At 50.8% G+C, this 26,804-nt stretch overlaps 9 protein-coding genes across 9 annotated transcripts; 4 read left to right on the top strand and 5 right to left on the bottom strand.

Annotated features, from left to right (window-relative positions):
- The first annotated feature begins 35 nt into the window (after positions 1–35).
- On the top strand, positions 36–3,788 carry V8C40DRAFT_256332 (PGAP1-like protein-domain-containing protein). The gene is made up of 2 exons (XM_083218252.1): positions 36–753; positions 815–3,788. Exons 1-2 carry the CDS (start codon positions 241–243, stop codon positions 3,644–3,646), a joined length of 3,345 nt encoding a protein of 1,114 aa, XP_083068805.1. The 5' UTR covers positions 36–240; the 3' UTR covers positions 3,647–3,788.
- Positions 3,789–4,034: 246 nt separating this feature from the next.
- Positions 4,035–5,914, top strand: V8C40DRAFT_256330 (protein-degrading AAA family ATPase MSP1). Its single transcript, XM_083218251.1, has 4 exons — positions 4,035–4,159; positions 4,210–4,480; positions 4,545–4,917; positions 4,989–5,914. Exons 1-4 carry the CDS (start codon positions 4,058–4,060, stop codon positions 5,506–5,508), a joined length of 1,266 nt encoding a protein of 421 aa, XP_083068804.1. The 5' UTR covers positions 4,035–4,057; the 3' UTR covers positions 5,509–5,914.
- On the bottom strand, positions 5,792–9,665 carry V8C40DRAFT_256328 (CeGAL family transcription factor). The gene is made up of 6 exons (XM_083218250.1): positions 9,006–9,665; positions 8,922–8,946; positions 8,784–8,801; positions 8,584–8,717; positions 6,178–8,505; positions 5,792–6,119 (listed from the first exon to the last, which is right to left on the bottom strand). The coding sequence occupies exons 1-6, from the start codon at positions 9,149–9,151 to the stop codon at positions 6,056–6,058; spliced, it is 2,715 nt and encodes a 904-aa protein (XP_083068803.1). The 5' UTR covers positions 9,152–9,665; the 3' UTR covers positions 5,792–6,055.
- Positions 9,666–9,846: 181 nt separating this feature from the next.
- Positions 9,847–11,585, bottom strand: V8C40DRAFT_256321 (chromosome segregation protein Csm1/Pcs1-domain-containing protein). The gene is made up of 3 exons (XM_083218249.1): positions 10,918–11,585; positions 10,460–10,852; positions 9,847–10,400 (listed from the first exon to the last, which is right to left on the bottom strand). The coding sequence occupies exons 1-3, from the start codon at positions 11,387–11,389 to the stop codon at positions 10,186–10,188; spliced, it is 1,080 nt and encodes a 359-aa protein (XP_083068802.1). The 5' UTR covers positions 11,390–11,585; the 3' UTR covers positions 9,847–10,185.
- Positions 11,586–11,728: 143 nt separating this feature from the next.
- On the bottom strand, positions 11,729–14,067 carry V8C40DRAFT_256320 (carbohydrate-binding module family 50 protein). Its single transcript, XM_083218248.1, has one exon. The coding sequence runs from the start codon at positions 13,632–13,634 to the stop codon at positions 11,916–11,918; it is 1,719 nt and encodes a 572-aa protein (XP_083068801.1). The 5' UTR covers positions 13,635–14,067; the 3' UTR covers positions 11,729–11,915.
- Positions 14,068–14,280: 213 nt separating this feature from the next.
- On the top strand, positions 14,281–17,322 carry V8C40DRAFT_256319 (MCM DNA helicase complex subunit MCM3). Its single transcript, XM_083218247.1, has 3 exons — positions 14,281–14,402; positions 14,461–16,996; positions 17,054–17,322. Exons 1-3 carry the CDS (start codon positions 14,330–14,332, stop codon positions 17,085–17,087), a joined length of 2,643 nt encoding a protein of 880 aa, XP_083068800.1. The 5' UTR covers positions 14,281–14,329; the 3' UTR covers positions 17,088–17,322.
- V8C40DRAFT_256318 (Ribokinase-like protein) lies at positions 17,233–18,673 on the bottom strand. The gene is made up of 2 exons (XM_083218246.1): positions 18,499–18,673; positions 17,233–18,416 (listed from the first exon to the last, which is right to left on the bottom strand). The coding sequence occupies exons 1-2, from the start codon at positions 18,596–18,598 to the stop codon at positions 17,281–17,283; spliced, it is 1,236 nt and encodes a 411-aa protein (XP_083068799.1). The 5' UTR covers positions 18,599–18,673; the 3' UTR covers positions 17,233–17,280.
- Positions 18,674–18,754: 81 nt separating this feature from the next.
- V8C40DRAFT_116025 (carnitine O-acetyltransferase CAT2) lies at positions 18,755–21,229 on the bottom strand. The gene is made up of 3 exons (XM_083210859.1): positions 21,116–21,229; positions 19,338–21,000; positions 18,755–19,281 (listed from the first exon to the last, which is right to left on the bottom strand). The coding sequence occupies exons 1-3, from the start codon at positions 21,153–21,155 to the stop codon at positions 19,155–19,157; spliced, it is 1,830 nt and encodes a 609-aa protein (XP_083068798.1). The 5' UTR covers positions 21,156–21,229; the 3' UTR covers positions 18,755–19,154.
- Positions 21,230–22,699: 1,470 nt separating this feature from the next.
- On the top strand, positions 22,700–26,715 carry V8C40DRAFT_277601 (serine incorporator domain-containing protein; the record flags this gene model as incomplete). The annotated part of the gene is made up of 7 exons (XM_083220976.1): positions 22,700–22,783; positions 22,943–23,832; positions 23,896–24,029; positions 24,105–24,546; positions 24,654–24,655; positions 25,279–25,330; positions 25,413–26,715. The coding sequence occupies 7 exons, from the start codon at positions 22,700–22,702 to the stop codon at positions 26,713–26,715; spliced, it is 2,907 nt and encodes a 968-aa protein (XP_083068797.1).
- Positions 26,716–26,804: the final 89 nt, after the last annotated feature.

The raw sequence follows: 26,804 nt of genomic DNA, 5'->3' as shown, positions 1-26,804 counted from the left end.
AAATGCTCCCCCAACTCTATCTAGCTGGTTTCCCGCGATTTTATCCACTTAGTGCTCTGCGCCTCTCTCTGCTCACTTTAATTGGACCAGATGACGGCGGAATGGGTCGCATTCGGCCGTGTGACTTTCTGTTTTAATTTCACTACTTTTTCCCAAAGTGTTATCACCTTATTCTGGCCGTAGCAACCCATAGCCACTCACAGCTTCGGCCTCACCAAAGGTCTCTCTTCGACCTTTCCCATGACGAGGCGCTCGTCGTCTGTTGATGTCGGTGGTAAATCCTCCCTCGAGCTGCAAAACCCAGATGCCGAGTCAGAACACCGCCTCAATGGCTTAATATCCCGGCAACCATCGACTTCAAGGCAACTCAGCGGCGTCTATTCGAACCAGGCGAATGGCCACCAGCACCCTACCAGCCATGCAGCAGTCGCATCCTTTTCACCACTATCGCTCCCTACTTCGTCGCCCAGTATGACCACGACCAAACAGCCGCCCCTAGCCAGCTCGGGGGCGCGCAATCGCAGTCTGTGGTTCATGTCGGTTCTGTCCTTTTTCGTTGCCACGGCTGGTGTTGGCCTCTTGTTCGCCATCTTTCGGTCGCTCACGACACGCCAAATTGAGCCGAAAGGGTGTCGAATGTCGTATATGCGACCTTCCTACATTCACTTCTCCGAATTCGATACTGAACACACCCGTTTTGCAAGCAAATACTCTCTGTATCTCTATCGCGAGCAAGGGATTGATAGCGGTCAGGTTGGTTTCATACCCCCCTTCTCGAAAACAGGCATAAGGAAGCTCACATCACGGCAACAAGTTGCGCGGAATTCCGGTTCTCTTCATCCCAGGTAATGCCGGAAGCTACAAGCAAGTCCGGCCAATTGCTGCAGAGACTGCCAATTACTTCCATGATTACCTTCAGCATGACAGTAACCAGCTAGATTCTGGCATAAGGACTCTTGACTTCTTCACCGTCGACTTTAATGAAGACATCACCGCATTCCACGGCCAGACCTTACTTGATCAAGCTGAATATCTCAACGAAGCCGTCCGATACATCCTTTCGCTCTACTCTGAGCCACAGAGAGCCTCTCGAGATTCGCATCTGCCCGATCCTACGTCCGTCCTAATTCTTGGACATTCAATGGGAGGAGTTGTCGCAAGGGCAATGTTGGTTCAACCAAACTACCAGGAGAATTCGATTAATACCATCATTACAATGTCAGCACCGCATGCACGCCCTCCAGTTACATTCGACGGCCGGATCGTTCAAATCTATGATGAAATCAATGATTATTGGCGGCGTGCGTATACCCAAAAATGGGCCAGCAACAATCCGCTGTGGCATGTCACTCTGGTATCGATCGCTGGTGGAAACTTGGATACTGTCGTGCCGTCTGATTATGCCAGTATTGAATCGCTTGTGCCCGAAACTCATGGATTCACTGTCTTTACGTCGGGAATACCAACGGTATGGACAAGCATGGACCATCAGGCGATTCTCTGGTGCGATCAGTTTCGAAAGGTGCTGGCCCAAACTTTGTATAGCATCATTGATGTGCACCGAGCCTCTCAAACGAAACCCCGAGCACAACGGATGAGAGTCTTTAAGAAGCGACTTTTGACTGGTTTGGAAACGATTGCTGAGAAGACTCTGTCCCTAAATGAGCCGACGATCCTCCTTACTTTGGACGACTCGTCTAGCACGGTAGTGCCTACTGGCGGCCGGCTAATCCTCTCACAGCTAGGTTCTGAGGGTACCCCGAAGGCCTATCTCCTTCCCGTACCACCTCATGGATCTCCCGAGCCAAAACGCTTTACTCTGTTGACTGATGCTCAACTTGGCGCGCCTATCGATGGCAACCGGCTGCAAGTCCTCTTGTGCAGCGTTTCCCCAGTTCAACACACGAGTGTCAATTCGTTCTTTTCCTCCACGATAGATCTATCGAGGAACGGTACTACACCGACGAAGTTAGCATGTAAGGATGCCGCGTCTGACACTGTCCTCCTCCCAGCTTCGACAACAAATATTCAAGCCCCTTTCTACCTGGACGGAGAATCCCAGATATATCCTTTTTCATATTTACAATATGATGCTGAGCATCTCTCCGATCATCAGTTTGTTGCCGTTATCGATAGAGCAACGCAAATCAGCCAAGGCTTTGCTGTTGCAGAATTTAGCGATCACTCTTCCTTTCAAAAGAAGGAAGACATCAGCCTCACTCGTCTTCTGACATTTGGTTTATCATTCCGGCTGCCCGCTGGTCGCCCTATCGCTATGGATATCAATATTCCGGCCCTCAAATCAAGCCTGATAGCCTTTGATATGGTGATAAAAAACCAGCAATGCGTTAGAAACCAACAACTTTTTGCGCCACTAATCCGCCAATATATTCAAAGGCCCTACGAATCGAAATATTTTGTCAATGCTGGGGCGACCGGGATCAGCTTCCACGGTGTCGCCCCATACATGCCGCCTCCATTAACGCCCCCTGGTGCCGACGGCCTAGCTTTTGGGATATGGTCTGATCCGACATGTGAAGGGCCCTTGGAAGTCGACATTTATGTGGATGTATTAGGAAGTCTTGGCAAGCTGTATATGCGATACCGTACAGTTTTTGCGGCCTTTCCTCTACTCATCGTTACGTTGGTAATTCGGAAGCAGTTCAATGTTTATGACACGAAGGGCACCTTTATCTCCTTCTCCGAAAGCTTAGACCTGTCCATGCGACAGTCAATTCCGCTTCTACTGTCTTGTCTAACTCTCTTGTCTATTTCCCCCAGTGGAGTGACGACTTTTCTCGCCGCACTTGTGGACAACAACCAGGCAAATCCAAACCTTTCTTCGAACATCAGCTTTCATAAGAACGACCTTCTCATTGGTACCGACGACCCTTTCTTCATATATCTTGTGCCTTTTATTGGCATTGTATGTATCGGCGTCTGTACTGTTTTGCATTACATTCTTCTTGCTCTGACAAGAATTCTTGGTGTTGCATATGCCATATTTACGGCAATACCTGCGATCAACGGCTATAATCTTCTGAGCCCATCGCCGGTGTTTGCACCATCTACTCCTCGGCGAAGAGTGATCTCGACGATCATTCTATTATTTCTGGTGTCCACTTTCATTCCGTACCAATTCGCGTACTTAGTCGCTTGCCTTGTACAGATTCTTACCGTTGTTCGCGCTCTTCGCATATACGTTGTCACACCTTCAACGGCCAACTCCAACTATTATCACTATTCGCATTCTATTCTTCTGCTAATGATGTGGGTTCTCCCCATCAATTTGCCTATACTGGCGGTCTGGGTTCGAAACCTCGCCGTTCACTGGCTCACACCGTTTTCTTCTCATCACAATGTGTTGTCTATAATGCCATTTATATTACTGGTGGAGAATTTGACAACAGGCAAGATGGTTCCTCAAGTAACATATGGATTTCGCCATATTACCAGCGGGCTTCTTTTTGGCACGGCGCTTTGTGCTGCAATTTACGGTGTTTCACATGCATACATGCTCCATTACTTGGTTAATGTAGTCGCTGCATGGCTCGTCATTTTACACTCTTCTTCGGAGCCATGGTCATTAATGAATTTCGGTACTTTTTTGGAAGGGGATGTGGATGAGTTGGAGGAAAAGCAATAATTCACACTGAATAATGTGGCATAGATGTTTATATAATAAGCGTTACTCCAACTACTATCGCTTTATGCCTTATAGTTAATATACATTATATAGATAATTGTAAGATATCAATATATATAACAAAATTTAATTATTTTACTTACTTTAAATATAAAAAAAATAGTAAAAATTATATTTAATGAATAATTAAGTAAGAAATAGAAATTAAAGTATATAATATTGCTATATCATGTATTAAATTAGTAATTATTATTAAAGTAATGTTTTTTCCTTTATATGTATTTTAAAATTCGGCGCTAGTCTACTTTAGCCTAAATCATATGCTAAATCATTACATCATACCCTTTCAAACACTCCTCGGCACGCGGTTCTTGCCGCCGTTAAAACTCCCGAATTCATCAGCCTCTCCCAATGCCCAACCGCACAGCCTCGTGGCTGCGCTGGATCCTCGGAATGGGTGAGCGTCGAAAGTTAGGAGATGTCGCTCTGGACATTGTCCTGTTTGCTGGCATGGTAACTGACCTTGCGTCTCTATCTGCCATTGTACTGACAGATTGTTCCAGATGACCGCTGGTCTCTACGTTGCTCGCACGTTTTTGAATCCGATCCTGAGCAACCTGGTAGACCCCGATAAAGAGAAGCACGAGCAGGCGAAGCGTCAAGCGAAAGCCCATCTCGACCGCCTAAGTCGGAGACGACATATTGATGGCATTGGCGATCATGGGGCGGACGGGGCGCGAGGAGGACGAGTCGAAGAGCTGGTTTTGAATGAGTATGAGAACCTAATAGCGCTTGAAATGGTCGCGCCTGATGATATACACGTCGGCTTTGATGGTGAGTGTTGGCCTCCAAATCTTCTCAATGGATTTATCATTAATTCGAGGTGAAACCTGGGTAGACATTGGCGGCCTGGATATGATTATCGAAGAACTGAAAGAATCCGTCATATATCCATTGACGATGCCACATCTCTATCAGCACGCCGCTTCGCTATTATCCGCACCGTCTGGAGTTCTGCTTTACGGACCACCTGGCTGCGGCAAGACGATGCTGGCGAAGGCTTTGGCCAAGGAGAGCGGCGCGTCCTTCATTAACCTCCATATCTCAACACTCACCGAGAAGTGGTATGGCGACTCCAACAAGATCGTTCGAGCCGTCTTCTCCTTGGCTCGCAAGATGCAACCCGCCATTGTGTTCATCGATGAAATAGATGCCGTTCTGGGCACGCGAAGGAGCGGCGAACATGAGGCTAGCGGCATGGTCAAAGCCGAGTAAGCATTCTCTCAAACTACCCCGTAGCGACACCGCTACATTGATGCAATGAGTACTGACAACATTGAAGGTTCATGACTTTGTGGGATGGATTGACATCGAGCAATTCTTCCGGTATTCCAGCACAGATTGTCGTACTTGGTGCCACTAATCGTATGCACGACATTGACGAAGCCATTCTCCGACGAATGCCCAAGAAGTTTCCCATCACGCTACCGAATCTGGAACAAAGGCGCCGAATCCTCCAGCTGATTCTCAAGGACGCCAAATTGGACACCGACAACTTTGACTTGGATCACGTGTCTAAAATCACCGCTGGTATGTCGGGGAGCGACATCAAAGAGGCCTGCCGCGATGCTGCCATGGCGCCCGTGCGTGAATATATGCGACAACACGGCCGCGATGGCCCCTCCAAGAGACCAGTTGATCCGGCCCAATTCCGTGGAATCAGGACTGATGACTTTGTCAAGCATCCAGGTGATCAATATTTGATAGATGTTCTCCAGCAACGTCAAAAAGGATCTAACCATGTACCAGCGAATGATGCGTACGGAGATATTGACGAAACGTTTATTGAGCCCCAGGATTAGACCCCGAGGCTACTTTACGACCTGGAGTAACAGCCCTTTTATTGATTTCCTAGTGGTTTTTTTCTTTTCCTTGCTCTCAGTTGCCGGAGTAATATTTCATGTCGGCTAGCGTATACGTCGCGGAACTCCAATCACCATCTCAAGATAGTCCTCCTCGCACCTCTGGTATTGATCAAACAGTGATATAGCGCCCTGATGGAACTTTAAGGATATACAATATAAATTACGGTTAATATATGTGTCTACGAGAACTTCACCAAAGCTTCTTGGGTGTCTAATAATGTGGAAAGCTGGCCATGCCAAGTATTTTTGTTATTACAGATGATGAATACATGGGGAGCAAACATGTAAAGAGCCAAGTCTTGGATTTCCATCAAAAAATCCTCCAAGTCTCCTTCAATACACCACATAGCCTCTTGTAGATCAACTAACCCTTATACGCTTTTGCATCGATAGAAGCACACCGTCCAATTTGCCTACCATCATATCTGAAGATTGTAAACTGCTTTGACAGTCTCAGGGGCTGTAACTATGGTGGGATGATTCTCTAGCTCAAAGGTATGTCGAGATTTATGCTGCTCATATCTCCATTGATGCCAAAGAATTGAAACCTATCAAATCGTTAGCTGCCAATACAAGCAAACACTCTCCCGTCATACACAAACTTACCAATCTTCTACATTAAGGGTTGTCGGCGCAGGCTGTCCCTGTGCAGAGCTTGTACCCCAGCTATCAGGGCTTTGGCCGTCCTGCAGTCCGCCGTCGAAACCAGGCTGCCACAAATTAGACTGCCCTTGGAATCCAGACATCGGTACAATGCCAGCCCCTTGGCCGGTACCTCTATACTGATTGGCCTGTATACCCGCCGCTATACTGCCTCCAGGCAGTTGATTCATCGCATTCTGATCCAGAGTTTGATGTGTCTGTGGAGGCGAGAGACTAGGAAATGCCGGCATGCTTGAGCTTTCGGGGAAAAGCTGATCAGGCTGGAAGTTCTCCCACAGAGATTGCGAGATGTTTGGCGAGTTGCGGGTGACTAGGTACAAGTCAGGGGGAGTTGCCGGGACGGAAAATGAAGGGTTGAATGGTGTTGCAGGTCTCGTCTGAGGTCGCGAGTTGGTGCCACCCATGAAGGTATCCGTGCCAGTCTGGCGAACAGTTGGAGATGCTGCTGCCGAGCGCTGGCTGACGTTGTTGTCATTCTTGGTCGCACTGGGAGTTTGCGGCCTGGATCTTTCGTACGACTCTTGCGGAGTTGGAGTATTGCTCGTAAAGTCGATGGCCATGTCATCATATTTCCGCTTGGATGCGTCTTGCCTGTTGAGCTGCTCGAGCTGGTCAACGGTTTGCTGCATCTTCCGATGTCGCTTTCCTCCCGCTTTTTGTAGCCGCTCTTCAAGCACCTTGTTGCCAAGGATAGACTCAAACAGAGTATAGACCATTTTGCCCACGAGCCAGACGCGAGAGACCTCCTTCATTGCCTGCATGCACCTTCGCAGCCTGTCCTGCGTCACCTGCTGTATAGATGGCACAGGGGAGCGCATTTGATAGACGTGCATGATGAGGGCGGAGAAAAGACTATACACTATGAAGGCTGGACAATAACGAAGCTGGTTATGCGCCGCCAGGTTCTCAACTATGGAGGTAATCATAGCCGCCGCTTGGAAGGCAATGTTTCTTGATGGATATGGAGTATCGTTGGGGAACCGAGGCGAGCCGCTTGGCGGCATATGGGCTCGATGTAAGAGACACAAAGTCGTATAGTAGTTAGAATGAAGGAGTGCAGACCAGAAATGATGGCGAGGCATTTCCCAGTAGACAATCTTTGGGCAGTTCTGAAGCCAATCAGCCAAAGCCATGTCGCTGTGTGTAAGGTCGATGGCATTTCGCTGCCTTCCCTTGGAGGCGACCGAATACTGCTGCGACAGGACAAGCCCCATGATCTCACAGAGCTTGACGTACTGGAGGAAGAATTGCACATGGATAGGGTCTGGCGGGAACTCGCTCGCTCGGTCAGACTCATCTTCAATGAAGTCATCCTCAGTCAGCATTTCAACGTCCGAGTCATCAAGATTGATATGGACTGGGCGACCAAGAGCAACCGCGACTGATCGGTCACGCGTAAACAGCGTCCACCAGATGCGCTTCCAGAGCCGCTTATCAGACTTGCTCAGTTGCGACCGTTCAACAGATCGATGCATGCCCGAGCCCTGAGCAACAATGGTTGCGACCCGGCTCCAGTAGAAGACGTTTTTGGTGACATCTTCAGGCCCCTCCCAGTACCATCCCATCAAAAGGAGGGACTGGACAATGGTGACGCGGTCGTCTTCGTAGTTGGCATCGTATAGAGCTTTAGCCCGTTTATAGAAAGTCAGGGCAGCCGGGGTAGTTGAACCATTTGCATCCATGAGCTGGGCGTTTTGGCAGACTCTAGAACCGGCCAGAAGAACGGCCTGGAGGAGGAGGAGCGACGGCGGATTCTTAGGATCACGGTATTGTCGCATGAAGCGAGTGCGGTTAATGACGGGGACAATGGGATGTACCCATTGGAAGTAGGCGTCAATCAGCTCGTCACATAGTGACCTTGGAGGCAGTAGAAAGGCACCTCGTTGGTGAAGGATGTCGATCTCAACATTATCGAGCTCGGTCAACCTTGCTCGCGAACCCCTCACATTCTCGGGCAGCGGGTAGTGAACGACATCCGCAGAACCTTGGCGATCGTGGACGAGTAGAGTAAGATTCGATGATTCGCCGAGGTATGCAACCCGGCCGGCATCAGTAATGGGGGCTCGTGTGAACTTTGGCTTCATCACTAGGTTCAGATATGTCCCATTATCAACCTCCTCTTTTCTAGCCTGAGCTTCTGTAAGAGACGTCGGAGGGGTCCCATCAGCAGTGTGTGATACGGTAGGGGCCGAAGATCTTGGAGAGTAGGAGGCAGCGGCGGAGCTGAGAGGGGTCTGCCGTGACGGCTCATCAGTATTCTCGCCGCGGTCGCTAGAGAAGAAAGACACTTGTAGTCAGTATGAGGGGACCGCGAATAGAGAGCAGCCGAAGCTTGACACGGGGACATACCTGTCGGAATCCTTGCCCGCTTGCGCCCCAGAGGCCTGGGTCTTCTTGCGCTTCGGCGTTGGGATGCGGCATTCTATCTGAAAGGCGACGCAGTTGGTACATGGCACCCCCAGACTAGCTGCGTCACATCGAACCTGGAGGCCATCGGGTTAGCATGCAAGAGCACCCATGGAGAATAGCGCAAGCCTTGTCGAACATACTTTTCGAGCGTGACACGTCTATCGAGTGGTTAGCAGGAGTCCATGTAGAATGCCAATAGCCAAGTGGTCAGCGGCCCCGCTGGGATGCCTCGGCTCATGGAGAAGTGAGGATTATGCGACCTGCAAGACAATACATACCTCGCATGCTCGTGACGCTCGTTGTCTAGAAACACCATACTAGTTAGAAAACCTGCCCTCATCACCGAATCACGGCCATCATACCTTCTAAAGCTCATCGAGTTGGCTGCGGCGGCAGCGGCGGCGGCATTCGCGGCAGCCGAGGGCAGCGGAGACGACTTGGATTGCGGCTGCGATTGCTGCGGGCTCGCTTGCGACGTGCTGTCGCCAGAAGGTACTTCGACGTCCATGATGCGGGTGATGTCGCTGAAATGGCAGGATTCGAGAGATCGAGGGATTGCCCGATGGACAGGGAGGGGTGATTGTAGGAGGAGGCGAACAACCTCCTCCCGGCACGAGGGTCGAGATCAAGCTTAGCTACGCAAATGGGCGCCGGGCCAAAGCATTCAAGCTCAGAGCGCACACACCACCAAGGGGGAAAGAAGTGTTTTTGCAGATGAGAATCGGCAAAGGAGCTGCGGCTTGCTCTATGATCGGAGAATAGGGTCAAACCGGCAGAGCGAACGCAGGCATGTTACAACCTTGGTTCAACTCCGTTAGCAGCTCTCCGAGGCCACACCCGGATTCGTTACTCGTTACGTCTGGTACCTGCGGCTGATATAGTCGGTCCTAGGTTCTTTTCAACTCTCGCAGGCAGGCAGAATGTGTGTATCAACAAATTCGAGATGGCTTCATCCAAATGTTGGAATTGGGAAGCTGATCAGCGGCATTCAGCACAGCTCAATCTTGATAAAACGTGAAGCGCGCTGCCTCGGCCGATTTCAGAAGCACATCGCCCTGCGCTACCTTTGTACTAGTCCGTCCACCTCCACAGCTTAGCCCAGGCAATCTACTTGCAGGTACAATGCTTCGCGGTGGTGCGCATAAACAGATTCCGGCAAGGCACGCAACGGTGTGTTACATGGCACCACTATAAACGTAAAGAGAAATCCTTTAAGAGGAGACTCATAAAATGTAATAGATATCAAGCGTTAAATTACCTTTTATCATGTTCTTTTTTCTTTATTTTTCTTGATCAATTTCTCTTTTCCAAATGCGATTCCACTTCCCCGCGAGCTATACCAGTAGACTGCCAGTAGTCTACCAATCCGCCATGACAAATTACTAAAGAACTTATATGGGCTCTCACATGCTTCCGTCTCGGGCAGCACATATCCAAATGCTGGACTCCGTACGGAGTATTTCGTAGTCAATTTCCAACTAATACGAATATATATACATGCTCGGCACAAGCTGATTCTAGCTCTATTTTCATCATGCGATCCTAATCCAAACGCTCCATTAGTGACTTTATTACTCTGGCATAGAATTTGGGCGCCTGATTTCGCGGGAACGTAATCTCTTCAGTGAGGTAATCGGGGAGAGCTTCTATCAAATCGCCATCGCGACTGGCGTCTAGCTGCGGACGGTATGCGAATTGCACATCTTCGTAACTGTCGGCCGACTCCAAATCCTCCAGCGCAAGCTTGAAGTGGAGAGCTATCGGACAAATCGTTAGCCATGCATCCTTTAGTTGTAAACAAGTGATATCGACTTACTTCCGTTGCGCCCAGTCTGTATGCAGTCAAAGACGTCTTCCTTGTCAATGCGGCGCACATCTCTGACGATAAGGCCTGTCAGATCAGCGTACAAATCTTCTTTGATTTGAGCAACCTGTTTGTTTTCCTTTTCCCCAAGCGCCGTCCGGTTCCCAGGCGCAGATCCTTTATTGCTTGGTTCGATTTGCCTGCTCGCTGCGAGTTTTGTGTAAAGCGTCTTCGTCTCGGATTTGGCCTGGGATAGCGACTGGTTCGCCTCCGCCAGCTGGGCGCGCAAAGTGTCTGCCTCGGTCTCGCTCTGGCCTAGCTGTGCCTGCACCTTCTCTGCTCGCTGGATAGATTTCGATTGCTCGGCTACCTCTTCCTTGAGTTGCGCGATCAACTCATTGGCAACTGTCGCGGATATTAGCTTGCAATGCCTTGAAACCTGCCCTTGTGATCCTGGTATTATATCTCACCTCTCATGTTTTCTTCGGCTTGCGCCTTGAGTAGCTCGAAATTCTGTTCGGCCTTCTTCACGCCTAGCTCCTGAACCTCCTGATAACTTGCTTCCAGTTTCGAATATTTTTTCTTTAATTCGGAAAGCTGTCGTCGGATATCGTCTCCATTCGAATCTTGATCCTCCAAGCCACTCATGCCATCGGCATCTTCATCTTTGTTTGAACGGCCCTTGGAACTGTTTATACCATCCCGATCCTTGGATGCCTTTGGTCGGCCTCGTATCTGCTTGGATGACTTGGACTGATCCACGGTTCTGGCTTCCTCTTCTACTTCGGATGCGACGCTAGGGTCTGGGGATGTGCTGTTATCATTCAATTCGTCGTTGAATTTTCGAGCTCGCTTTGCGGACCTCGCTTTCGCGTTTGCGCCGCGAGGTCCATTTCGCGTCTTCTTTGTCACTCTATTCGCCGCCGCTGGCCGATCGCGCATTATTCTTGCTTTAGGCTATAAAATTGCTTCACCCGATATCAGTTATGAATTGTTGGATTCTGAAATTTTCTTCCAAAAAATGAGGTTCCCGATCGATCCACGCGCGGTTGATCGGCGCTGATCTAGAGATGTTGAATGCTGTAAGTCTACTTTGATGTTTATGGGACCTGATTGTCGAGCTTGCAGTAGAGCTGCCAATTGACACGCACTGTGCAAGCTTGTATCAGTGGCTATTTTAGGCGATATGATGGTGCAACTGCTCTAGTAGCGCACAGTGTGTATATTCCAGGTACTTCTCACCTGGTCTTTAGATTCCGAGCGAGGCACAGTTTGTATAGCCCAATTAGGCACGTTTATAGATGCTCAGAAATCTGAACAAGTTTGGGATCCTAAGAATAACTCCTGAAACTATCAATATGCGTTTCCTTATGATGATAAGTAACTCTAGCTTTTTTAAATGTGAATATATGCAGAGTAATCCATAACCGGGCATAAACCAATAACCAATAACGTTGTGTATCAAATTCTATCCTGATCGCTTTATGCTAGAATCGGCATCCGCTGTACTTCCAAGGAATGGCGATGGTATTTGTGAATCAAACATGTCAAGGCGTGGTGTGCCCTCGGCACCTGGCGTCGGCGTCAGCTCTATCAGGTCTCCAGTATCCTGTGCGGCTGCGCTCCTCTGCCGTGGAATTAATGGGGCCATAGAACGTTTCGCCCATGCAGTTCGAAGCCAGGTCTCAACTGCGGCTGCGGCTTTGTCTAAGCCGTTATTCTGATTATAAGGTGATTCCGTATCTCCCCCCTCTTGAATGGCGCCCTCAACGATCCCAGCAGCCTCACGGTCAAACCCGAGTCGTGCCATCTCTGAACCCATCACTGACATGGATGGCAGGTCGTCAATGTTGAGGCCAGGAAAATGTTTCTTGAACCACGAGTTAAAGTAATCTTTGTCCGGGCCGGGAGCGCGGATATTTCTGCTCAAGGAGCCAACACCACCCGAACGCCGCATCCATGCTGGTCTCATATCCGGTCCATCGCCGTCTCCATGGCTGAGAATAGATTCACGCCTGCTCAACGATGGTGGCTGGCCGCCCACTAAGCTCTGTCGCCTAGATAGCGGCTGCTCTGTCTGCTCCGTGGTATCAAGGCTCTGTCGCGGTGTTGACGAGAAAGACACGGCCTTTTTCCTCCGTGGTGGGAAGTAGCCCATTTTCTGCCGCGCAATACGCCCGATTTCCACCGGCTCAGGCAGTGAGTCTATCTTGACCCATCTAACGTGCGACCACGGCACTGCCTCTTTTTCCGTGTTCTCATCTTCCTGTGCAGCTCTTTCACTAGATAGTTTGGAGTAGCCACTGGATGTAGTTTGTGGCGCCATTGACCCAGTTGCTTCGAAGAAATCCGTGGCGCCGTGGTCTGAATTGCCTGCCGGGGGATCACAAGGACGGCCTCGTACTTCGCAAGCATCGACTGGAATAAGGACCCATTTCCGAACCTGAATACTGTCCCTGGACCAGAGGCCATTCGCTTTCCTAAACGCATCCTCCATACACTTGTATCGGAGGATAATTCCAGCATATGTGTCATGAGGCAGAATTTTGTGGATGTATACTAGGTACTCTTCAGGCTGTGAGTTCTCTGAGGTAATTTCGTCCGAATTTCGACGTTTATACTTCCCCGAGACATCCAGCCCTCCACTCGGACCTTGGCTATTTTCCAAAACGCTAGCTCTCTTGGCGGCTATCAGCGCAGCGTCTCGCTGGTCTGACGATCCCGCTGCCACTCGGTTGGCTACCCTTTGGCTTCGTAGAGCGGGAGAGCTCCCTTGGTTGGGGTTCTTGCTGCTGTTGCCGCTGATGCCTGGTGGAAATCGATTCCAAAGTGAAGAAGCAAAATTTTGGTCGGACTGATAGTCTGATCGTGGCCGAGACATGTCGCCTGGGTTCTCTGCGACGGAGAGGAGAGAGGAAGCAAATCCCTGGACTGATGACCAGCTCTGAGCCCAGGAATCTCCAAGCACCTGTCCCAAACTAGATGTTCCCTCTCTACCTTTGGCAGCGGGAGTCCTCTGCGCCAGATCACCATGGTTTCTTGTTATACTCTCGCTGCTGCTGCCATGATTGGGGGGGCGACGATTGCGCGAGCGGACGGATCCAGAGCCCGTGGTCCCAGCCAGGGGCGCTGCGGAGGATGAGGATCGGTGCGGTGACGACACTCCCGGAGCATTGCGGTCGGCCATGGCGACGACCAAATGATCGAGGATAGGTCTCGAGGTTGACCAAGCCTTTTCATCAGACTTATGCGGCAACGTCGAGACTCGGTCGTTGTTCGTGGCCTGTAGCTGTAACGCTATGTCATGGGTCGGCGGAACCGGGGACTCAGTAATTAAACCCCAAGGCCCTCGCGAAGATCTCTATCTCGGAGTCGTCTGGCTTCTCTTCCGTCATAGGGAATAGGGGAAAAGAGAGTCGCTAGGCTGATACTCGGTGTATACATCGCTTCTCTGCCAGAGCAATGGTAAGACGGCCCTGGTGGTCTCCTTCTGTCGCAGCTCTTGGCCACGCACTCATTATCCCGATACCTGCTAAGATGCTGGCACGCCCCCACCATGCTTGAGACAAGCGCAGGGTACCGTGCATTCCAGCCAAGTACCCAGTACGAGGGGGGGGGGGATGTGCATGCAACGGGTGCTGCGAGTAAGGTGTGGCAGAACACAGTGCCAATATGCTCTGAATGTACTTACCTAGGAGGGAAGGTACCTCCAGCATTTTCTGGGCAACGCGAACTGGTAAGGTACTTGCTAGCATGTACCTACCCACCTCGCGTGCAGGGGCATTTCAATTTAGAGATTCGACGCGGCGCGGCACAGCTCTGTAAAAGCATACATTTGGCGATTTCTTTTGTTCGCTCGCTGTTTCGAGACAACCGCCCACGATGGATTCGTTTATGCTTCAGGATGATGGTGTGAGAGACCGCATTCGTCAGGCTGAGGAGTTTTTGGTTCCCAGTGAGCATCAGCTCTATTCCCAACCCAGTTTCTCCCTTCGCTGACCATTTTGTTCAAGACGATCCCCATGCTCGCAGTTATAGATCAGATATTATTTTGATGTTACGCAAGAACCAGCGTCGCCTTACCGTCAACATAGACCACGTCCGAGATCACAATGCGGAGTTCGCACAAGAGATTCTTCAGAAACCCTTCGACTATACTCTTGCCTTCAACCATGCCCTCAAGGAAATTGTGCAGACGCTGCCTCAAGCCAGGCCTGACCAAACGGCAAGGGATACCGTTTATTATTGCGCGTGGGCTGGAAACTTTGGCCTCAACGCTTGCAATCCCCGCACGCTGTCTTCGCAGCACTTGAATCACATGGTGTCTGTGGAAGGCATTGTAACCAGATGCTCCCTGATCAGGCCCAAAGTTGTGCGCAGCGTTCACTACAACGAAATCAAGGACAAATTTCACTTTCGAGAATACCAAGACCAGACTATGACCAACGGAGTCACCACTTCTAGCGTCTACCCGCAAGAAGATGACGATGGAAACCCTCTTACCACGGAGTATGGTTTCTGTACCTATCGTGATCATCAGACAATATCGATCCAAGAGATGCCCGAACGAGCCCCTGCTGGTCAACTCCCCCGCGGTGTTGACGTCATCTTGGATGATGATTTGGTTGATCAAGTAAAGCCTGGTGATAGAATCCAACTTGTTGGCATCTTTCGCACACTGGGTAACAGGAACGCCAACCACAACAGTGCGCTCTTCAAGACTGTCGTCTTGGCCAATAACGTCGTTCTTTTGTCGTCCAAGTCTAGTGGCGGGGTAGCCACTGCCTCGATTACTGATACAGACATTCGCAACATCAACAAAGTTGCCAAGAAGAAGGATCTTCTCGGTCTTCTCTCACAGTCACTTGCCCCTAGCATCTACGGCCATGACTATGTCAAAAAGGCCATTTTACTCATGCTTCTGGGAGGAGTGGAAAAGAACCTCGAGAATGGTACTCATCTTAGAGGAGACATCAACATCTTGATGGTTGGCGATCCTTCTACCGCCAAATCCCAGCTTCTACGATTCGTCCTCAACACGGCGCCACTAGCTATTGCAACAACAGGTCGCGGTTCTTCCGGTGTCGGTTTGACAGCCGCGGTGACCACAGACAAGGAAACTGGAGAACGAAAGCTAGAAGCTGGCGCTATGGTCATGGCTGATCGGGGAGTTGTATGTATCGATGAGTTCGATAAAATGTCAGACGTTGACCGGGTGGCCATTCACGAAGTCATGGAACAGCAAACGGTTACCATCGCCAAGGCAGGCATTCACACATCATTGAATGCCCGTTGCTCTGTTATTGCAGCCGCCAATCCCATTTTCGGTCAATACGATCCTCATAAGGACCCCCACAGGAATATTGCGCTGCCAGACTCCCTACTGTCTCGTTTCGATTTACTCTTTGTTGTTACCGATGACATCGAAGACGCCAGGGACAGGCAAGTTTCTGAACACGTGTTGCGCATGCACAGGTATCGTCAAGCCGGTACTGAAGAGGGTGCGCCTGTTCGAGAGCAAACCTCCCAATCCCTTGGCGTCTCTGCAAACACTCAGGCAGGGTCACAACGACCAACAGATGTTTATGAAAAGTACGACGCAATGCTGCATGCCGGTGTGACCCGAACATTGGGTCGGGGGTCCAACAAAAAGACAGAGATCCTAAGCATACCCTTTATGAAGAAGTATATTCAATATGCCAAGCGGATCAAGCCTGTCCTTTCCCAAGAAGCATCGGATCGAATTGCCGACATCTATGTTGGTCTTCGAAATGACGATTTGGAGGGTAACCAAAGGCGGACGAGTCCTCTCACAGTTCGTACTCTCGAGACAATCATCCGATTAGCGACTGCTCACGCCAAGTCACGACTATCCAGTCGGGTGGAAGAGCGAGATGCTATTGCCGCAGAGGGTATCCTGCGGTTTGCGCTCTTCAAAGAAATCGTGGAGGATAGCTCACGGAGAAAGCGTAGACGTACACAAGCTGCCGGCCTGGCCTCATCCAGCGATGAGAGTGGCGACGACGATAGCGACGAAGAAGGCGATGAACAAAGCCAATCCACCACTCAACCCAGCAGAGGCGCCTCTCGACAGCCAACTACACGCATGCAGACTAGAAATTCGAGGCTCAATGGAACAAACGGCTCTACAAGCCAGAGCTCGGGTCGTCAAACCCAGGCAGTGGAAGCCGACATGGGCAGCAGCTCTCATCCATCTCACGATTTAGATACACAGCGCTCCTTCGCATCGTCACTACCCGCTTCTCAGGTTTTACCTCAGACGCAGGGTGAAGTCGAGGATGAAGGTCTAGCTAGCGCCGCCAGCAACCTGGAGATTGAGGATGTTACACTCACGCCTCAGCGATTATCCGCCTTTAGAACAAACCTGGGGCAGTTGCTTAATACCAGCGTGTTTGAAGATGATTCAGCCCCTCTCGACGCAGTGATCCAAGCTATCAACGATAGAATTGGTGGCAACGATGGAGGTGCTTTTAGCAAGCCCGAAGCTATCCAAGCGCTCAAGAAATTGGAGGAAGCAAATCACATCATGTAAGTTTTTTTTAACCAGCTGCGATGATTACTTTCCCTGGCTAACCAGCACAATAGGTTTGGTGACGGCGATGTTATTTACAAGATTTAAGATCCAAACGATAGATCATGTGCTGGTGTTTTGGGGCTGGTTCAAGACGGCGGCAGGATGGGATGGGGGAATATTTAACCAGGTTTCTTATGTGGACACGTCCAGGATACTCAAGGTGAAACCCGGGGAAATCATGATTCACAGGTTGATGAGAAATAAAAGATATGATAATGGTATGTACGGTAATATGATTCTAAAGTCTTGCCTCAAACTCGCGCAGTCGGTCTAGCACAACGCATCCGTTCCAAGTCTCTGGTTTACCCTCCTCGCTTTCCAGCGTCGGCATGCCCACCTGTTGCACCGCGAAACTAGCTGCGACATTCCCCCAAACAGCAGCTTCTTCGTAGCTCTTCCCCCGAGCCAGAGCAACGCACAGAGCACCAAGAAAAGTGTTGCCACCACCCGTAGGATCGACGACGTCGCTGCTATCCTTGAAGTAGGCTGGGATCCATCGCTCGACGCCAGGGTCGACTTCAAACTCATCGCGAACAATGCCGCCATCTTCGTCACGGATGAGATCGGCCAATAGAGCCGTCATGTCGATATCGGGCCGCAATCCACCTCGTGTATAATTCTTTTTTCGAGCCGTTTTGGTGCTCTGGCCAGGTCGGCGCTTGCGTCCGCCATTCTTGACTACATAGCAGCCCTTGTGAGCAGCTCGTACCACAATGGCGAACGATTGCAGTGGCATGCTGTCTAGAAGCTGCTCGCAGTAGCGCTCAACGGCCTTCGTAGAGATGTCGCCGGTGACAGGGTCCAAGCCATCGTCGCCCATGAAACCAGCAAGCTCGCTGTGGTTTGGGCTGAGGACGTCCACCAAAGGCAGAGTGTTGGTGAGGTTGAGGAGCTCGTCAGGCGTGCAGAGGTCAGGCACGGGCTCCCAAACAAAGATGGGCTTGGTATATGTATCGGGCGGCGAAGCTTCCTTGCGGCGAGAGATGAGGGTGGTGACCAATTCCTGGCAGCGACTCGGTGAACAGACGAGGTGAAACGACTTGGACTGGATCAGGTTGGGCGGCAGATCATCGCTCGTGATGCGTTTCTTGGGCGTCAGATACTTAAACTCGCGCTTGTCGCCCGGGCCATCGTACCCGTTCCATCCTCGAGTCGTCAATCGGTCGGCATCATGGCGCACCACGGCCGAAGTGTTCCAGCTGTCGATCAGCGAAGTGACAGACGGCGGGAAGTCGGAGCCCTGGTCGACAATCCATCCCACCGTTGTCGAAAGCGGCTCAGGAGAGAAGAGGCGGGCGCCGAGGGCAGCGTAAGAGCCACCACCTCCAAGAACGTTGTTGCGAGAAGCCGTTGGAGGAGGGAAATCAATATCATCTTTTGACGTGAAATCGCGTGGACACGGTCGGTCAGCCCCAGGCTGTTAGAGGCTAACATGGCCGTAGCGGGGACGCCTCACCGATAATGAGCATGCCAAAGGTCACAAAGTCAATGTCGGCATTTTGCTCCTGTTGCTGCTCGGACTCCTCTGTGGGATCCGAGTCTATGCGATCGCCCATGGCCAGCTTGGTGAGAGAGAGGTTTGAAAGTTGAAGATGAGATTTGCTGGCCGAAACCACGGCAACATGTTTATCGGGCGGCAGTGACCTGATGTGCCTGCAGGCGACCTATCGAGGTACCTAAGCGCAAAGTACAGAGTACTAAAACAAGGCTAACGCGAAGGCGCGCCATCTAGCGGTGCGCAGAGCAAAACTATCGCTTGCCAATTATCTAAGTTGCGTCGCAGATACATGCTGGGTAAATCGACACTTGTACCTTATCTATTAAACCGATAAGCTTATGGGCCTTGATACTGGAAATGTTTCACGGTGGTAAGAAATTGGTTGCCGGTCTTAGCATTAAGTACCTCGGTGTCATAAGCACAGCGGGCGTGAAATAATGTAGCTGCTATCAATGTCGCCATCTCCCAATTGCCTACGTGATTGAACCCAGAAGCCTTCTGCAAGATGCATCAAAATGGTGTATTATATCTACATTTATACCAAACGTGCAGCGCCTAATAAAGGAAGAGTCTATACGGTGATGTATGTATGTGTATACGTATAACAAAGACCTTTATAGCTTGGCCTTGGGGGGCTCCAGTGTAGGAACCAGCAAATCTCGCATCTCGCCCGCTGCCTCGTTAAGATAGTAGCTCATCCGCTCGCTTCCAAGACCCTTTGATACAACGTTAAAGTTGATGCTGTATTGATTTGTTAGCAAAGTTTCTCTGCAAAATGTTGGTGATTAGTCTCTTACCTGTTCTCATTGATCATGTAGGCAATTCCAAATCCTCCATCAATCACCTGACTCCATCCGTAGCCGTTGAAGAACTCCGAGCTGAGCTGCGAAGTGGAAAGGTACCATGACGAGGAGTAGCTGTATGCGGGATCCTTGTAGATGGCGGGGACTTCCTCACCAGGCTCAAGGAGCTTCTTGAGTCCAAAGAGGTGCCTGTCAACGCCCTTTCCATCCGAGGCGGCGGAGATGTACTCGATGTGAGCGGCAATGGCTTTTCGGAAGAGGTCGACTCGCGACTTGTCATCGACTGAGTGGTCTGCCATTGATTTGCACCAAGCGACTGATTCGTCAGAAACACTACGGCACGTCTCGGTACGACCCAGCTGGAAGCGACGAGTGGCAGCAGATTCATATGTTGGTCGGTTCTTGCCGTACATCTTGAAGTAGGCAAGCTGGATGATCATCTGTACATATGCGTCTGGTGAGCACTTGAACTGCTTGATGAGGCCCTTGCCGTAGGCCTGGTACGCCTGGACGGCAAGCTGGTGCTGTCCAATAACGTTGTTAAAGTCGGTGACGGCACGGTCGATTTCGCTTTGGATTTCGGGCGTAATGTCAAAGTTGATGGGCTGGGGTTCGGGCAAGTCAGATCGGATGCTGGGGTCTGAGAGATCAATCTTGTTTCTGAAGATGAGATCATTGATGTAGTCGTTCAGGCGATGTGTCGGCGTGCCATCCATCATTGAGTGCTCGCCCATGAAGCCCGATGTGCCGTTGTCGTTCACAATGAACTGGAGAGGCTTGTCATACCAGCGGTTGGCGCCATCGCCATGCCAGTACTGGTGGGCGCGCTCCTCCAAGGTAACGGGAGACGCATCGTCCAGGCAGACCACGAAAGAGGAGGACTCAATGGCCTCCAGGGCTGCCTTGTTCTTGGGGCTGGCTGAAACCAGCAACTCACGCGCATCTGTCCAGACATCTCGGTTTTCTGAGGTCAACGCTCCCACGGGCGAAACTCGCTTTGCGATTTCGTAGACACGGTTGAACTGGGCCTCAAGCTCTGAGGCATTGAGCTGCTTACCAGCAACTTCATGGGGGATCTTGAAGAACTGGTTCTTGCGAATCACAACAATGTGCTTGTTTTCTTCGTGAGAGAACTTGATGGGGTAATCCGCGGGCTTGGCGGCAACACGGCTCGCGTTGAACATCCACTTGTAGCTGTCCATGCAAATGGGCAGTTTCTTCATGTACTCCGGCTCGAGGCTGCCGCTGTCGACAAGCTTCTTGAACTCGAGGACAGCGCTGGTGAGCGCCGCAGCCCGCTTGGCGGGGTTGCGCCGCTTAGGATCATCTCTGTGCGAGTAGAAGTAGCTGACATACGGCACTACCGGGTCGCGGTAACTCAGGTACGCAGCATCGTTCCACCACTCGTACATCCAGTTCTTTGTCTTGGGGTCTTGAGCCTTGGCAACGAGCTTCTGCTGGAGTTTGCTGCCAACTCCGCCCGGCTTGATGAACTCGGAGACGGCCGCTGTGCTCTTCTCGAGCTCGCTGGCAGAGATGATGGGGTGTAAGCTCTTGAGATACCGCTTGGCGGTCTCTTCGAGGGTCGGAACTGGGAGGCGAGGAAGCGAGTCTTGGAATCTGAGCATTGCGCCCTTCGACTTGTCCTCGACATAGCCTAGTGTGGAATACCGGTATTAGCTCGCGGCAACAAACGTTTCGGAGAGAAGAGCGAGCCGTTGAAAAGTAAAATCATCAAGGCCATGTCGCTCTCGCACACGGGAGGAACATACCGGCAGGCAGCGAGCTGCTGTTGCGTTTAGGCGGTGCCATGGCGATGCGATGGGTCTGCCGTAAGCAGGCGTGTAAGTTAGCAAGTCCCAAAAGATTTATTAGAAAGGAGCAATAAGAGTCTCATACGGAAGAAATGGCAACCCGTCGAAAGGTATTTGTCGGTCTCTGGGAACGGATTGCTGACAACATGGCAGAATGGACGGAGGCAAAGGGGGGAGGCCGTGTCAAGGCGGCGTGGTGTTTATATCGGCTGCTGGAGATCCGCTCAGATACCGCGGCTCATGGGATCGGGTGCCGCAGAATGGGAATCGGTGCTCGGTGCAATTTCGCTGCTACAGCATTCGCGGACAGGACTAGCAAGAATCAGCAGAAGCGTCGGGTATTGCCTAGCCTAGTCTTCACAAACCAAAGCGACAAATGTCTTTACCGGGCGACAGAAGAGTGCAACGGAACCGCAAGAATCATATAGAACAGACTGTCTGCTTCATAAATGCGGGCAGTTTTGGAGCGCCATACACGTCCCAAACCGCGGCACATGCCAGATGCAAGAAATAACGCTGGGCTAGGCCGCCGCTTACCGCTATCGGGCCTTCGGCTCCACTGGACCCCGGATATGACCAGTCCCACGAGCCGAGGTTAACAGCCGCGTTACCGAAAATCTGCTGGTACCTGCGGCGGGCTTGTACATCCACACAAGCAGAGGAAGGCTATCGATAACGCCAAGAACGCTACGGGGCAAGGGATTCAAGGCCAATACAAAGGCACCAGTGGGGGAGCAGCGGCACCTCCGTATGTCCTTTGAGAAGACGATGTGGCTTGGGTTTAGCATAAAAGCCATGGGGTGGCCACCGTCAGAACATGGAGATGCCAAGATGCCTCTCCAGCGGCGGGAAATACTGCCAACGACAATTGTTGACCGCTTACCATTATGGGAACATGAAATCTGTTGCCAACTCCACTGTGCTCTTGCTGTGCTTTTGCTGTGCTTTTGCTTTTTGCTTTGCTGTGCTCTTATCGCCCGCTACCCTTGATCAGCGCCTCTGGTCATGCGGGCACCTCGTACTTGTACTCCGTCCAGCTCTAGCCGCCTTGCCGTCTCCGTATTCCGGAGCAAAGCAAAAAAGTATGGAGTACAAGTACGGAGCACGCACTCCAGATTATGGCAGCTTGCTACGTAACTACTACCAAGGTGGCTGCTGGGAGCTCGATCTCATCTCATCACCAGCACCTCACATTCACAATCTGCTCTCAAGAGCTTCTTGTGCGCAAACTGCCTGAGAGCGCACCAGCATCCTCGTCGCGCTCCAGATAACCATGTCGCATCTTCCTTGATTGCTACGCATTTCCTGTATTGATTGATTATCCATATTTGCTCCTCCTGAATCCTGGACTCAGGGGCATCGCGAAGCAGTCGTAAAACCAGACTCTCGCTGCCCTTGTCGCGCTTTGCTATCTAAGACACGAAAATCCATCGCCGCTTCACGTAATACCGCAGTGCGACCTATCTTCTAGAGGCTCGATCTCTGCCTTTCCTGCTCCTAGTAACCTCCTAGTTACTTTGCATCTTCTCGAAAACCGTCGCTATGCATCAGGAACAAGACGCACACCGTAAGCGGCTTATCGCCACGGTCGCTGCGACGGTCATTTCCCTGGCCTGCGGCACAAACGTGAGACACCACCCTAAGTCGTGATTTGCGGCATCCTAGAACCATCCCGTACATGCAATCTGCTAGCTTCATGTCCGATCACTGTTTCCTCGTCTTGTGCCAAAGGTGCCCTAAACCAGCATGTGTATAGCGTCAACTAACTGCGAGGCATCAAAATAGTACGTCTATTCAGCATGGGCGCCTCAGTTCGCCGAGAAGCTCCGGCTTTCCACAACAGAGAGCAACTTGATCGGCCTGTTCGGTAACCTGGGCATGTACACTCTGGGCATTCCCATTGGCATGTTTGTGGACGACCGTGGATCAAGACCTGCTGTGCTTGCCGGCGCCTTTTTCCTAGCTATTGGCTATATCCCCCTCTGCCTCTCATTTGAGAAAGCCGCGGGCTCTGTACCCGTGCTCTGCTTCTTCTCCTATCTGACTGGCCTGGGCGGTTGCATGGCATTTGCAGGTGCTGTCAAGACATCTGCTCTCAACTGGCCGAGCCATCGCGGAACGGCTACGGCCTTCCCGCTGGCTGGATTTGGACTCAGCGCTTTTTTCTTCTCCTTTCTCGGCGCTGTTTTCTTCCCCGGGAGCACCAGCTCTTTTCTGATGCTTCTGGCATGGGGCAGTTTTGGCCTGACTTTCTCCGGCTATTTCTTCCTAAAGGTATACCCTCAGGTATCCTATCAGGAGGTGCCCACCCAGGCACCCGCATCACAACCTTCTCGAGAGAGGGCGCGCAGCATAACCGAACCTGGTACGTCGTCCAATCCTGATGCCGTTGACCCAAACCTGGACACATCATCACCTGGGACCCCTCCAGCACCCGACGCCAGTCGCGCCGCTATCTTCAGTGACACCGAAGCTGGTGAAGATGCTCCTATTGACGAGACATCAACTTTGATGCCCGAGGCTGTAACTGCCGACATAGTTGGGCGCAGTAGTGTTGATCAAGACGTGTCTCATCGAGTAGATATACGAGGTGTAAAGCTCCTGTTCAGCCTGGACTTCTGGCAGCTGTTCTCCATGATGGCAATCCTCGCTGGAACTGGCCTCATGACTATCAAGTACGTATTTCATATACACCCTTCGCCACTTTAATGTGTCGATAATATTAACATGTTGTCAAGCAATATTGGAAATGACGCAAATGCTCTTTGGAAACATTATGACCCCTCAGTCGACGAGCCGTTCCTTGTTAGCCATCAGCAGATACATGTGTCCATCCTCTCCGTCTTCAACTTCGTTGGAAGATTGCTAAGTGGTAAGACTACGTTGACTCACTCTCAAGCATCCATTTCTCTCCACTGTCTAACAATTTGGCTAATTCGTCGTACAGGAATTGGCTCTGATTATCTGGTTAGAACTCTTCGTGCTAGTCGTATCTGGTGCCTTGCCGTGGCCTGTCTTGTCTTTCTTCTGGCTCAAATCTGTGCCCTGCAAATCGAGATGCCGCAGAAACTTGTATTTGTTTCAGGCCTTTCCGGTTTAGCCTATGGTTTCCTTTTCGGCGTCTTCCCCTCCATTGTTGCAGAGACGTTTGGCATCCGCGGGCTGAGTCAAAATTGGGGTTTCATGATGTTGGCTCCTGTTGTCTCTGGGAATGTATTCAATCTGCTGTACGGAAGGATCTATGATCACCACAGCATCGTTGAGCCTGATGGCACGAGATCCTGCGACGATGGTATTGCATGTTACCGCGGTGCTTACACTGTTACCGCGACCGCGAATGCTCTAGGATTAATCCTCACCCTATATATCATTCACCACCAGAGGGCCCGGTATCTGAAGGGGAAAGACAAGCTAGACGAGGAAGACTGAGGTGTTTTGGTATAAGGTCCTTGGCATAGACTGGAGGTTTGGATATGAGTTCTACAAACAATTGTAGTAGTGAGCCTATGGCTGCTACACTACACTACACTCTGGGATCTATTTTTGAGATATAGGATTTTTACATTGATAGCCAGTATTTTTTTTTTCTGTGTTAGCAACACCCTGACGAATTCTCACATAAATTCTGACTTATTTCTTAGCCGTCTACTGACCTCTGTGTAAATCTATCCGGGATGCCTGAAATTAAATGCGTGCCTGTATGATGACGTTTGTATGCATTTAAGCGAGCCCCTTATCTCGGTGCCAATGTACTTAAGCATGTGCTAATTTGCGCCTAACTCTATACGAGCAGTTATGTCATCTTGCTGGTCACGGGTCTGTCGTCAGTAGGACGCCTCATCCTGTTTCAAAACCATCACAGCCCAAGTACTATCAACCGCTTTCATCGCGTGTCTGCAATTTGCTGTATTTTCAACACATGCGCCGTTAAGGTACAAGATGGGCGCCCTTCTCTCTCTACCGCTGCTCGCGGTACCCAGCATGGGCACGGTATGTTCATATCTCCCTTTGCGCCATGGAGTCGCTTGCAGTCCGGATTAATAGCCGGCGCTTCATGCTTTTAGAGCGTTAATGATACGGCTTGCTCGTTGACATTCGATTTGCTGACTTGCTCTTTATAGGTATTATCCTGCTTCGCCAGCTGCTGTGGTGCGGCAACATGCTCCATGGTCTGTAGCGCGTGTGGCAAATGCGGTAACAGGTATGATATCCCTCTTGCCGCAAGCTGTTTGATGTTTCGCTGACAACCTTGCAGCATAGCTACGCGTATCGCCTACGCTCTGCTTCTCCTCGTCAACTCCATCTTGGCATGGATTATGCTCACAGACTGGGCCATCGAGAAACTCCAACATCTCGCGCTTGACTACGTCAAAATCAACTGCCCCACGGGACAGTGCTATGGGTGGCTGGCTGCCCATCGAATCAACTTTGCTCTCGGACTTCTACACCTTATCTTCGCTGGTCTTCTCTTCGGTGTCAGATCCTCCAAAAACCCTCGAGCCGCTATACAAAATGGTTACTGGGGACCTAAGATCATTGCTTGGCTGGCATTAATTGTCATGTCCTTCCTCATCCCGGACAAATTCTTCATGTTCTGGGGAAACTACGTCTCCTTTGGGGCTGCCATGTTGTTCCTCATCCTTGGTCTCATTTTGCTCGTGGACTTGGCACACAGCTGGGCTGAATACTGCCTGGGACAGATCGAAGAGACTGATTCTAGGGTCTGGCGAATCGTCCTTGTTGGTTCAACCTTGGGCATGTACTTGGCATCGATTGCGATGACTGTCGTCCAATACATCTTCTTTGCCCAGGGCAGCTGCACCATGAACCAGACCGCCATCACTGTCAACCTCATTCTCTGGATTATTATTTCAATTGTATCAGTTAACCCCACAGTCCAAGAATACAACCCCAAGGCTGGGTTGGCTCAAGCCGCAATGGTTGCCGTCTACTGCACCTATTTGACAATGTCAGCTGTTTCCATGGAACCTGATGACAAGAACTGCAACCCCCTGGTTCGCGCTCAGGGGACAAGAACTACATCCGTCGTCATTGGTGCCATTGTCACCATGCTTACGGTTGCTTACACCACTACCCGCGCCGCTACCCAGAGCCTTGGCCTGGGAGGCAACGGTAACGGTATTCAACTTCCCGAAGATGATGAGCATGACCTTGTTACGCAGCAGCCTATCCATCGTCGCGAAATGCGGGCAGAGGCTCTGCGTCGTGCTGTCGAGGAGGGCAGTCTACCGGCCGATGCTCTGCTCTCTGACGACGACGAGAGCGACGATGGCGCAAATCATGCGCATGATGATGAGAGATCCAGTACTCAGTATAATTACTCAATGTTCCACATCATCTTCTTCCTAGCCACAGCATGGGTATCGACATTGCTCACTCTTAATTTCGAAGAATCTACTCGGGATGGTCAGTTTGCCACAGTTGGCCGTACATACGGTGCAAGCTGGGTCAAGATTGTCAGCGCTTGGATCTGCCATGGAATGTATATCTGGACGCTTGTTGCACCAATTCTGCTTCCTGAGCGGTTTGACTCATAAAATCTGGCCGTATGGATAGGACGCCGTTTCAAGCCGAATCGAGTGATATATGTTTAGTTACAAGGCTACAGAGAGGGGCACCTGAGTTG

This window comes from Trichoderma camerunense, assembly GCF_050948025.1.
Source record: "Trichoderma camerunense strain CBS 138272 chromosome Unknown V8C40scaffold_21, whole genome shotgun sequence".
NCBI classification, from domain to species: domain Eukaryota; kingdom Fungi; phylum Ascomycota; class Sordariomycetes; order Hypocreales; family Hypocreaceae; genus Trichoderma; species Trichoderma camerunense.
This window is presented reverse-complemented; position numbering and strand designations above follow the sequence as displayed.